Source organism: Aythya ferina (assembly GCF_964211825.1).
Source record: "Aythya ferina genome assembly, chromosome: 5".
Lineage (NCBI taxonomy): Eukaryota > Metazoa > Chordata > Aves > Anseriformes > Anatidae > Aythya > Aythya ferina.
This window is the reverse complement of record NC_140301.1, coordinates 10,440,119-10,453,482: the sequence shown is the minus strand read 5'-3', so window position 1 is coordinate 10,453,482 and position 13,364 is coordinate 10,440,119. Positions and strand designations below refer to the sequence as shown.

Here is a 13,364-nt window from a genome sequence, read left to right as displayed (position 1 = left end):
TATAAGAGATAATTAAACAAAATATAAGGTCCAATGTCACAGAGGATGACAGGCTAGATGAACTAATATTTTCTTGGGCTTAGCATTATTCATTTGTTCTGTCATTAACCTGGAAAAACAATAATTTTATTTACATTAATATTTCCTATTCCACATTTGTGCAATGAAAAGCTGCAACTGTCTGAATAAACCTCCTGCTGTGCTGTCACATGCATATGGAAAGGTACCAAGCTAGGCTGTTTTTCACCACCTCATCTCAGGGTACTTGAAATACAGTTATATTTTAACTTCTGACTCATCCTTTTTAAATTCTTTAAAAAACACACTGGAGAAGTGTAATAAATCCATTGTCCTATCAGAAGCAGTACCAAAATGCCATGGCAGGATTTCCTCACTGATCACAGTTAGGATGTTAACAGGTTAAATACTTAACATAAATCATCAAAGATTCTCTGAAATTAATGGGTCACTGTTAATGGGTCATACAGGCTGGGGAATTCATTTCCAAGAAAATATATTTAAAATACAAATGCAGTTTTTGACTGTACATGCCAAACACTGTTTCAAAAACAGATCTGTAATAGTCACAGACTCTTTTTTGTAAAACAAACCTGGCTATTTTAGCTCATCTGTGTATCCTTAAGCATTAGAACTCTCACACATAAAGACCTACAGAAAGCAGAATAGAATGACAACTTAAAAAAATGTGTAAGTCACATTGTAATTCTATGATAATGACTTATATTTCTCATTATCTATTAAACCACAAATCCTTGCACTATTCACATTAAGGATCATCCTTACAGAATTACTCTGAATTTCTCTGCCACCTAATTATCTCTCATCTCTGTTAACTCTTCATCATTGTCACATTCTAACCTGATTGAAAATATATAAATCAACCTTTCATTTCAAATTCTTTTTTGTTTTTAAAGTGCCATTCATCTTGTTATTAAGGGCTAAATCCTTGTACCCAGCAAGTAATCCGATAGGATTATTTCCATGAATAACCTGAATGATATTTCAGACAACTATATGTCAGAGCATTTCATCTCAGAGACCCAAAGATTTTCACAGAAAGTGTGTCGTTTGTGTGTCACTGAAATTATAATACCTTTCTCCTTAATTCAGTCAGTCCTAATGACAACGAGCATGAAATACATAAGCTAAGTATTGGTTTAGAAATAGAAGTACAAATATTTCCTGGAACTTAACATCTTTACATTTTCCTGTAGGTAGAGATATTGTGTGAGGTTTATTTCTTTTGCGAACTATATATAGCTCACAGCACAACCAGGGAATGATTAGACAAGAGCCAGTTTCTGAACCTCTGAAGACAGAAGCTGACCTCGCACTGTATGAGAGAACCCCTGCTGTTGTACTTGCCAGTTCCACCTTTCACATCCAGTTCAAAACCCTGCAGATTAAACTGGGCTATGAACCCAGGCACTGCCATTGGGTTCGTCTGTTTCCAGGCAAAGGAGCCAATACTGCACAAAAAAAGCAAGACGATTTTGTCACCTTGCTGCATTGCAGGGTGTTGTAAGCACCAGTCACTGCAAGGAGGGGACTGGGGAGACATCTATGGGCGGCTGGTCCTGCTGCTCCCTCTGCCATATGGCTCGGGGTCCTTCCATTTTTCTGTCATGAATGATGAAGCTGTTTTCACAATTTAATGATGCAACAAGGGATTTGGATAGGGGTTTTGGTTGATAAAAGGGGGCCTCAGATGTGTGACAAAAATTAATAATGTATCCAAGCCCTTATTATACTAGATTAGATGGCGGGAGGTCGGCTTTTACATATTAATGCTTCATGAAGGGCTTATAATAGGATTTAGTATGAAGGGCACATATACACATCCCCCTCCTCCCTTGTACACATATGAATGAAAATAACCTGTTTTATCACATTTCTAAAAAGACAAATAAAGCTGCTATACTATGGCTTCTGGCCACAGACTATTATGAGAGAGGATTAGTTTTATGCAATTCTCTCATAAAGCATGTTCAGCCTAAGACTGGCACTTGGGAATAAGTGTACCTCTCTAATGTCAAAGGTATCTTATTCTATCTGTTTTGCTGGGCAGCTGAGTTCATTAACCACTCCGATATTCATGGCACAGCCCCAGCTTTGTTAGCCCTGTGCCATTTTACGCAAACTGAGGGCCCGATTCAGAAGAAAGAAAAAAAAAAAAACAGAACACTACATCCTGTCTATCATTCATGAAGCCATAAGCTGTCAGGGTGAGCATTTCAAATGAATGTGTCTACTGTATGAGGGTCAACAGAGTCAACAGAAAATTAGTCTATACTATAGAAAAGTCAGAGTGATGATATAATGTCACAGAATAGCTAAATATCATCTCCTTGTAGGGGGTTCAATTCCTCCTAGTCCGTTTCAAATAAGAAAACAGAAATAGGAAATATCCCAAGAAGGATAATCAGCATGATTACAAAGTGAAAAGAGAGTAAGAGTAAAATAAACATTATCAGGATTATTTAGCTTACAAAAGACATGAATGAATGACATGACAGGGACATAGTTAATAAACATGAGTATAAGTAATGTAAATATTCCAAATGAGTGGCTACTTACAGTTTGCAGTCAAGAAGGCAACTACTGAAGCAGCGGGAAACAGCTGGAAAAATGCAAACAATTGTCACAATATAATACAGAGGAAAAATGATCTTTTCAGAAGTCAGTAAGAGTACTGCTTACATTAGCATAAATTGAAAGAAAGTAAACCACCATTAAGGATGTTAAATATGGAGGTTCCAAGCAAACGTCAAGCAGTAACATTATAGGTGAAAATATTACGTTCTCTGGTGCTGTGAAGCACCTGTGTTACACAAGGTGGGTTTTTGGAACTGTTAGGATATAGCATGGCAGTGATCATAGATGATCGTATTCTCGAGATACTAAATCCAGGAGTAATTTGGGGACAAACCATAACAATTTCAGAATTTGAATCTGCTTGTTCAGATACAGCTAACAAGAGACGGGCTACATCTGAAATTAGGACTTATTTTTGCATTCCCTCCTCCATTAATCTAAATCCTTTGATCTCATGTTTCTGATGAAATCTGAAAATTTGCCATCTGTAGAAAAGTTGCCACACAGTTTAGATACAATTACAGCAGATGAATTCAGAGCAAGCTTATAAAGAAAGCTTATTTATCGAGATAATATCATCCAGATATGTCAATACTGTCAAAAAACTTTGCTCCCAGTTTTCTCCCAGGTCTTGAGCCTCCAGAATCCTTACTGCATGTATGATACCTCAAAACCAGGGTCCTGTTCACTGGGGAATATCTAATCCCCTCTGAAACAAAATCCATGTATGTTTCTGGCAGAGTTAACTCCAGACACTTATTACAACAGACATCCTTAATCACCTCTACCTGCTTTGGTACTCCACCCCAATACACTACATACACTGGATTTCATGCTACAAAATGCTGTTTAGGCTGTCTGCATAAAAATGTTAACATCACCATCACTTTGTTCTGAAGGAATCCACATTTAACCTGAGCAGTAGGGATGCAGATATCCATAACATGTAGTCTGTATGTCACAAAACACTCCACAAAGCAGTACAGATAAAGCCTCTGAGTCCAGCACATAGCAATTATCATCCCAGCCAGATCCACAAAATATTTTAAAGCTGATTTATTTTATAGGTGTATTATATATCTCTAAATCAACAGAGACAGTTATGAATCACAGCCTAAGACCTGGAACTCGGTTAGGTAATTTGAATGAGATGGTCTTGATTTGAAACACGATCTAGCAGATTACATATTTAAAGAGCAAGCCAACCCAAAGCTAATGAGCTAGAAGGAATGAGTCTGAGTTTTGTCCAGACATCGATGGATATAATGAGCTGTAAAATGAAACCACAGGTCTGAGAGATTCCCCAGAAGAATTCAAACAGGAGAGAGAGAGGGTTAGTAGGGTGATCAAATGAATGAAGAATAAGGAAGATGAGATGGAGAGGGCCCAGCTTGCCTAGTGATGCAAAAGAAAGAAGACAGGATTTCTGCTGGGGTAAAATGCAAATATTAAAACTGCTAAAATAGACAGCATGAGTGCAATATATCTATTGGATGTAGGAAGTCACAAGCTGGAAAGGCTTCCAAAATAAGTAGGGCAAATGCTAATTACTTCTGAGATGGAACGAGGTCTGCTTATGAAAGGGTGATGTAATGCACTTGCTGGTAAAAGCAATGATCAGAATTTAATGACCCAGGAGTCTTTTACATTCAGCATCAACTGCTGTGATGCTGTCATCTAACAAGCCCAAATTCTTCCAAAAACACACACTGTATCAAAAATAAGTCTGTGAATGGAAGGCATAGCCTGAGAACTGTTTGGGGTTTGGTTTGACCTGTATAAGTCAGTGGCATTAATGGGGCTCAGAGAAAGCAGAAGGTGAAAGGGACCTTGTTACTGGTACACTTTGACTTCTGCATGGCATTTTGCTCTGGTGGTTGGACCAGTCCTAGTAAGGTCTATTCTACTAAAAGGCTTGGGTATATTTTGGTATTTATTTGTCTTCAAACCTGGCAGATCAAACTCAGGTTCTCAAAATGTCCATGTTCTCTATTAAAGTATTAGAAGATCCTAGTACAGGTGGAGAGACACTTTGTAGGAAGGGAAGTGTTAATCAGCAGCTAAAATCCTGAAATTTCTATATATTCAGTCACTGTACAGCTGAAAGAAAAAAATTAAGTTTAAAAAAATGGTCACAATTTGGCATTGCTAGCAACATCTGCAGAAGAAAGGATTCTGAAAAGACTCTGCATGCCTACAGGCATTCAAGCTAGCTTCTGTCCTGTTTCTGCTTAGACATTATGCTTTACTCAAAAAAAATTAAGCATTTAATCCAGCATTCAGCTTTGCAGTTCTTCTCAGACAAGAAATTCTTTGGGTCGTAGAAAAAAAAAAAAAAAAAAAGCATCATTGATTCTATGTTGTGTTGCTGATCTTTTGCAGGAGAAGGTATGTCAAAGATAAATGATAGTCAGTGGAGTCAGAACAGAAGATAACAAATTTTAGCAATCTTCAGCTGATAGAATAATCCACAAAGTCACTCTGCATGACACTGCCCAAAGCTGCTCCTGCTTTGGGACTCTCCCAAACAATCATGGTTCAAGAAAGAACCTCTAAGGCTAGCAAAGATCTAGTTTATTTTTACATATGTTTCATAAAATAAGTCTTTGCTCTTTAACATATTTTATGCATTTTCTGTAAGGAAGAGAAAAGTCAATAACATGCCAGCTGTTTCTCCTGCTTGACAACTTGAATCCAAATAATTTTTTATTTTTTATTTTATTTTAATTTTTTTTTTTAGAATTTTCATCTTCAGACTAGGTCGGGAAAGCTTTGCAAGGAAAATTCATGTTTTCACTCCTTTTTAATTTGTACCCTTACTTAACAAAAGAAACTCATGTAAGACTAGAAAAAATGTTTTACGTTTGTTTATGGCAAAATATTCCCTGTTCATTTTGTATGAAGATCTTCCTATAAGCAAGACTTGTGCTCAGTTACAATTAGCTTAGATGATGTAGGACTGTGAGAAAAAACATGGAAAAGCATTTGAATCAGTGAAGAGTCACTAAATATTTGTGTTCAAACTAGCTTGTGCACAAGGATGGCACCATCCTGTGAATACCTGTGCAGAAAACCATTCACAAGGTGGCAAAAGCAATCGATTGAATAGTTAAAAAAAGTTTAGACAGTTCATTAAAAGAGAGAAGATGGTATTTTATATAAAATGTACAATGCAAATACATTAGCAAATGAAAATAAAGGCATTATAATGTGATCAGCATTACTATAAAACTGTCAAGTACGGAGGTTGGATGTCCCAGAAATTACTATGGGCTACATTTTCCATAGGTTCCTGTTTAATGTCAGAGTAATAATCCCAGTAGTATTACAATTTAATTTGCTCTAACAGTGTGGAATGCTGTGCTTTTTCCTCATGATTCCCGTGGAAATTATGACAAAACAAAATTACGAAGCTTTCTTATTCCACAGATAGGTCTTCAATGAAATGACGATAGGAAGCTTTTTGGAGGTGAAAAATATTCAGTTACAGTCCTGAATGAATTTCCTGCTGAAGTAACTTAAAACTTGTTTAGGTTATCATGAAAAGCGATGTGAAACCTTTTATGCCTTCATAGCTCTCAATGTAATTCCATTAAAATATACATTCCAAGTTGTTTTGTAGTTGTCAGTGAACATTTACTGTTTTTAAGTTATTTTTGGATTTTAATGAAGTGGCATTCATAGTTCATTAATACGGTATATACATGTATTTAAGCATCTTAAACCTCAAACATTTTCTCTTTGAAATAAATAGCTAAAATTGCCATTTTCAACATACACGTTACTTTTTTAAGGACAGACTTCAGTTAAGGTAATTCATATGCTTTTGATTTGACATATAACTTAATTTCTGTAATAGTTTCTTTTTAATAAAAATGGACCGCAATTATCTGTAAAGAGGCACATAATTGTAGACATTGTCAATGATATTAAAGAATGACATCAATAAAAATGTGCTGGATTCTGACAACTGGAGAATTGAGTCCTACCATGCACATATGAAAGGAGGTTTAGCTTTATGCAGTCATTTTAGTAATTTTCATTCCCAGTCCTTGGGGTAAGGGGATGCTTCCAACCAGGACTCCTTATTTTCAGATATCATATGTGCAACCCAATATGTCACCCATCTGGCATTCAGCATTTGGCACGCATCTGTATTCCCACTGTTCTCAGTTCACTTTTGAGCTGGCACTTTTTCCAACAAAGTAACAAAATCTATAATGCAACTCCAAGCAGAATGCTCATGTAATACGAATTGCCTGGAAAAGGTAGATGAGAATGGTGGGGATGCATAGATATGTAGAAATTAGAAATCCAGAGATGAAAATAAATACATTTCTTTTCTCTTTAGTTGGTCCCAAAAGATAAAAATGAGCCAACTAGCTTGAAACCCCAAAAGATTAATTCTTCCTGCAACTTCATTCCATTCTAAGCATTTTCCCTGACATGTCAGAGTCATTTCCTTCCTCTGTTCCCATCCCAAAAGTCTCTTAGTCAAATATGATTTTGCTATTATTACTACTTGTATTACAGGAGGACTAAGGCACAGCTCATGACCTTCATATAATGCCAATGTCAGTAAAGCACTGAGGATCAATGTTAGATTCTGTCTTCTGGGACTGAGTCTACTGAGTCTAGAAATAGAAATAGATAAGCAAAGCATAATTCTTTGTTTCAGGGCTTCTGGTTTAGGATTTACCTTTTTTTTTTTTTTTTTTTTTTTTTTTTCCCTCCTCGACAAGCTACTACTGTTGTTACTCATTTGTCTTCTTCTGTATATGGTTATTTTCTATATGGGTACAGTTGTTGCTGTTTTGGGGTCAGAAAGGAATTTTCCCCCACATCTACGGACTGCTGAAGGTATATCGTAGCACTTAAATTCCCTCCTAATGCCAAGACCGAGAATGATGGCATTGTCATTAGCCTCTCCTGTTCTGTCTCTGTGGCATACTGTACTTTTCCCAGAGTCTACCTTCAGTCTGCTAAAGCTCTTCAATGTGTACCATGGAATTAAGATATGTTTTGTGGGGTTTGGAATGCACCCACTATGAAATAAATGTTCAGTTAATGTTGTAGCCAAATTGGGCAAATAAGAACTGAAACTCAAGAGTACAATGGATCATAAAATCAGTAACTTAACACAGGTAACAAAATGCTAAGCAGTAAAAAAATACAACATAGTTTGGGGGGACTGATATGTAGGTCAGTAAAATACCCCAGAAATGCACTGTATTTAGATCTAAATCATAAATGTAGTTAGCTAAGGTATTTCGAACAATAGAACAGGAAGTTTGTACAAAAAACAGAACTATACCACAATAATTCATTAGTAAGAAGACTTTAGTGATAGTGGGGATGAACTAAATATAACAACATAAAAGAGCATGAAAGAGAAATACAGTGATATTTATGGATGCGTGTTGAGAAATGCAAAGCAAATGTAAGAAGCTGTATTTGCTCCTGACTGAGAGTTATAGAGGAAACTGGGTCACTACAATAGACATACACTAAAATCATGGTACTTCATTTAATTTGGATTCAAAAAAAAAAAAAAAAAAAAAAAAAAAGGAACAGAAAGGACATTTCTGACAAGAATAATAATTTAACTTTGTAATGTATTCTATTCTTAACTCCATAGATACTTGGAAAAAAAATGAGTTTGTTTTTGAGAAAGCTGCTTTGATAAAGCATAGCCCTGAGAGAACTCTGACTTACAAGTGACATTGTGGAATTGTTTTATCATATGGTCCTCAACATAACTGAACCTTCACTAGTAGCTGTGTGTCTGAATACAGACAAGATTTTCATTTTGAAGACGCATGTTTTGAATCATTCTCTAAAATGCATTTTACTTTCTTTTCTAGAAAGAACAAATTTAAAAAAACAGCTTCTCTTTAGCGAACATGAGAACAAGGCAATTCTGGGAAATACAGCCTTCAATTGTGGCAAACAGAAGCTGATTTCAGAGGCAGAATTGAAAAATTAGACTAAATTTCCTTGATGAAATAGCAATATACCACAACTATTTTGTAGATCTCATCCCAATAAAGAGATGGTAAATTCCTAATATTTCTGCAGGACCTGAAGAAGAACTGTGATTTAGAAAGTGTTTTGCTGATTCACACTAGCTAAGAATCTGCTCCCGCAAGTCTACACACCGATTCACAAACTTCAGAATATATCACTGCATTAGGAACCTAGTTAAATATCTATTCAGAAAAGAAATAGAAATAGCTACAAACTAAGCAGTGCTTTCTTCTTGCTCACACAGAAATGATATTCTCAGCGAATCTTTAAAACAGTTACAGTCCATTTTTCTTCAGAAATTGGTAACAGGAACATCTTACTTTTAAAAAGAATTCATAAAAATCACAAGCAAAGCTCCCTTGAGTTCCACACTGTTCTCATTAATAAATATAGAAAAAAAGCAAATGAAAACCAAGACACCATTATATTTTATGTGAACGTATCAGGGATATTAAAATGTAAGGAAATGAACTGCACTCACTTTTGATGTGATTCACAAAGCTACGAAAAGAAACTTACACGTATAGAAATTAGGAGTAAAGACAGAATTCAGTCCAAGACAGTTCACTCAACGAGACACAAATACACGCACCAGTCAGTCCCAGTGAATGTACTGAACATGCTGCCAAGTGAAGGCAGAATTGTGCTGCACAGCGAGCCAGATGTTCTCTGAGACAAGATGGGGACACCAGGAACACAGTGAAGAGACCAGGGTTAGAGCTATTTAACAAAGCCTCCTTTAAGTGCCAGAAGTGTTGTTTTTTTTTTTTTGTTTGTTTGTTTTTGTTTTTTTTTTTAGCTGCCATTTAATATTTGTCAGACTTTAGTAGTGGAATATGTTCAATTTGCTATTTAAAGTATTTTTATCAGGATGTAACTCTAAGCAGACGATTTGAAAAATAGATGTATTCAGGAAGAAATTTCCTCTTGAAATTTATCACAGCTTCTTCCTTCCTTAGCCTAAGGTCTGTTTCTCACTAACTTATGGCACTGTACCAATTTCTAAAGAACACATGCTAAGGTTAAAAGTTTCTGTCAAATCAGTTCCACATCAGATACCATGATGTCATATGTTAAGATATCTCCAGGATTTATCTTAGCATTACATAATTTTGTATAAAGAAAGAGGCCAATCAATGCCACTGGGTACATCACTTTGCATAGTTGAATGAACAGAAAAAAAAGAATAGTACTGGAGAAAAGGCTTGCTACCACAAGGGGTTCATATTCATTAAATTAAATTAAAATTTAGTCAAAACTATAATAATAGTTTTGAATATGAATTATTATTTCACACATGTATTTAGACCTTATAATGTACTTGATTTAAAGCAATTGCTAGGATGTTGTTGGAGGCAAAATTATTAATATTCACTGAGCAGTCATTAAAAAAATAAACAACAGAAAGAATGATCTCTGCTTTGGGCATGTGCTTGACTTGACACACATTGACTTGCTTTTGTAGCTAAGAAAATGCTGGCTCTGTTTGAAATTCTTCCTTCTGCTTTGGCATATATAAATGTGGATTCTCTTCTGCTTTAAAAGTAGAGAATCTATGTTGCCACTTTCTTATATTAAAGCATTCATACAAATTTCTCTTTTTCCCAGCCACCTGGTTTAGCAAAACTTTTGGAGATTTAATTTCTAATTTCTCTAGATGTTGGAGGATAGAATCAGAGTTGGTTGAAATAAAGGTGAAAATTAAGAAAAGGAAAGAGTGGGGATATATAAAGTGAATAAGATATAGACATGTGATCGTACAAAATGTATTTCCCTAGGAAACAATGCTAAATAGATGTATATGTCCATGTGGGTCTTATCACACAGGTTATTACCCTAGATGAAAGCAGACACTAACCCAGTCCAGCAGTTAGTATATCCCCTACATAAATATCATACACTGAAATTTATTGATATGGGTATATGAACATATGTGGAATATGTGCACTGGAACAATACTGAAGTTGCTTCCTCTACTTGTTTCCACTCTTGCAGAGTGTTTGGTGCTGCTATACTGCTGACATCCTCCCTCAACATGCTAATACCTTCTGCAGCCAGGGTGCATTACGGGTGTGTCATCTTTGTTAGGATCTTGCAGGGCCTTGTAGAGGTATGGAAAAATCGTAACATAACCAGTAAAAGTGATGCATGTTTATTAGCTTTTAAGCAGAAACTGTCACTTTTTTTTTGATAAAAAATAAAAATTGTTTTTAATTTACTCCTGATTTTTAGTGTAATGGGTTACACTGTAAGAATTATAGATTTTCTTTCACCTATGAAATTATGTAGTGAAGTTTTCCCTTGCTGAGAAGTGAGTAATATAAACATTTAATAGTGCAGTTCTACTGAAGTCCTGTCTAACGCAGGGCTTACATTGGTGTTATTCTCAACAGTTATTTGCTGTCCAGTATCACAGACTAAATCTATAATAATGAATTAAGCTTCTCTCACAGCTTCCCTGGCCATGCGAATGAATGAGAGGTTTACAGTGACTGAGGAGATAAAAATACTGAGCCTGCCTTCTAGATGTGTTTTTTTCAGATTTTAGACATGTGATCACTGCTCCTTTCTTCCCAAGCACTGTGCACTTCTGTTGCGTGACCTGAATTTATTTCATGCACTTTATTATTTACAAAGGCTCAAAAAGAAGGCGTAGAAAGTTAGGTAACTGGCAACTAAGTTCTTGAAATATACGTGTGTAAACATAGATCCACTCCTGAAGAGTGCTTTGCATGGACACAGGTGTGCATGACCACAAAGAGGAGAGGAATAGAAGCAAGTGGTTAATTACAAAATAAAATAGCTCTTTCATCACTCATTTCTGTGATACTGTTTTAAGGGATGGGAAATATAAAACATCTCAAGCAGTGCTCTCTGAAGAAGGTTTACAATAAATCATGGCAATCTTAAAATTACATCATATTATTTGGGGGGGAAGTTAATAAAGTTAACAAAAAAAACCTGAAATGAACATTAAATTGGTTATAAAACCTCTTTGAATACAAAACAATGTATTTTACAAGCTTTTTGTGTATTCAGAGGGATAATCACAACATTTGCAAGAAGCTATTCATTTTTTGTACTTTTTGCAAAGGAAATAAAACATCAAATTAAGAGAAAAATGGCTATATATAACCATGCATACATCATAACAATTCTTATACTTGAATTTTGTGAAAAAGTACAGCACATTTCACATTAGATTTTCTAAAATTTCAGCACTGCAAGAGAGACCCAGCCTAAAATGTAACTGGTTTAAAATCAAACTAACTGAGATCATCCAGTTCTTTGCTTAAGTGCTCAAAAAGGTTCATTAAAGACTAAGATATAAGATTATATTTTATTTATAGATTTATTTATTTATAGATTATATAAGATTATATATTTAAGCTCTTATTGATCTTATTTTATATTTTTAGAGTAATGGAAAAGGAAACTGTATTTCCTAAATTATATTTGAACTGCTAGAAGGTCATCAAAAAATGTTAGAAGGCCACCAAAACTGTGGGTTGCAGAAAAGAGCCCAGCAGTAGAAAGATCCTGAAGGATCCATGTTTTCATCCCTCCTTTGACTCTGATACTTGTGCATTAAGATTCCTTCTTTTTAATTCTTCACTGTTCTCTCCTGGAAGGAGGAAGGCAGAGCAAAAGGGAATAATCATGTTTTGTATCTGCTCTGTAAAGCTTCTGAAATGATTGGGAGTGATGAAAAAAACTCAGTCAAACTTCACCAGATTGATTTACCAGAAATTGAAGTTTTTCTATGGCTGTGCTCAGACTTTGCTATAAAAATGTAAAGTGTTCTCAGCTTCCTGTTTGTAGCAGTGTTAAAACAGAAATTCATGCACAATGACCTGATCAACTGCTCAGCATTAGCTGACCTGTGGCACACTCGTTCCCCAGGGAGTCACCTACCCTGCCTGCCACGGCATCTGGAGCAAGTGGGCCCCCCCATTAGAGAGAAGTAGGTTAGCAACCACTTCCTTTTGTGGTAAGTAAATTTCCATTTAGGTCTTTCATTCCTTTGTAATATAAAAGCATTTTGAGATTGAATTTTTCTCTTTTTTTTTTCAACTACACACACCTTGTTTTGCAGGTTCCTATGCAGGAGCTGTTATTGCAATGCCTTTAGCTGGGATCCTAGTGCAATATACGGGGTGGTCTTCGGTGTTCTATGTGTATGGTATGCACTTCTGCTCATCTCACTCCAATATCACATCACCTTAATCTACACCATCTAAACACGTAAAAGCTACAGTTAAGAGTGTCCCCCCACCAAAAACAAACAAACAAACAATTGTTTCCATACAGTCTTGAGAAATAGAAAATAAAAGAACAGAATTTAAAGGAAATGAATATTATTAAACAAGAATGGTGAAACCTTCATCACTTCTAGTGCAAGCAGTGCAACCTGCTATCTGAATCCATAGAATCCCATTATCAGAGGTAACATCTCTCTCTCATTTTACAACTGTAAGTTAAGAGTACCTCTCCTGAATAAAATGTCTTGATTTTTATCTGAATAGCTACATAACTTTATTCACACTAGTTGTGTGAATACACTGCTGGAAGAAAAATGTCCCAAAGGCCCAAAGGCAAATTTTACACATTTTGTAATGTAAAATTGATGTGAATCAAGGGGAACCCTTTCAGAAACTTAATAAACTACTCAAGAATCCTGTTGTTATGTTGGAAACAGCACCACAATCTTGTGTTTTGCA

The 13,364-nt window shown here is 35.6% G+C and overlaps 1 protein-coding gene and 1 long non-coding RNA gene across 3 annotated transcripts in view; one reads left to right on the top strand and one right to left on the bottom strand.

Annotated features, from left to right (window-relative positions):
* Nucleotides 1-13,364, bottom strand: part of LOC311437469 — a 317,804-nt gene that overhangs the window by 248,082 nt on the left and 56,358 nt on the right. For both annotated transcript variants that reach the window (XR_014693484.1, XR_014693485.1), the window contains exon 3: nucleotides 2,599-2,641. This is a non-coding gene — a long non-coding RNA (uncharacterized lncRNA). The remainder of the gene's footprint in view (nucleotides 1-2,598; nucleotides 2,642-13,364) is intronic.
* Nucleotides 1-13,364, top strand: part of SLC17A6 (solute carrier family 17 member 6) — a 33,555-nt gene that overhangs the window by 10,308 nt on the left and 9,883 nt on the right. Inside the window, exons 4-6 of the mRNA XM_084520787.1 lie at nucleotides 10,639-10,753; nucleotides 12,547-12,634; nucleotides 12,740-12,826. Of these exons, the coding sequence (XP_084376913.1) occupies nucleotides 10,639-10,753; nucleotides 12,547-12,634; nucleotides 12,740-12,826 (290 nt within the window). The remainder of the gene's footprint in view (nucleotides 1-10,638; nucleotides 10,754-12,546; nucleotides 12,635-12,739; nucleotides 12,827-13,364) is intronic.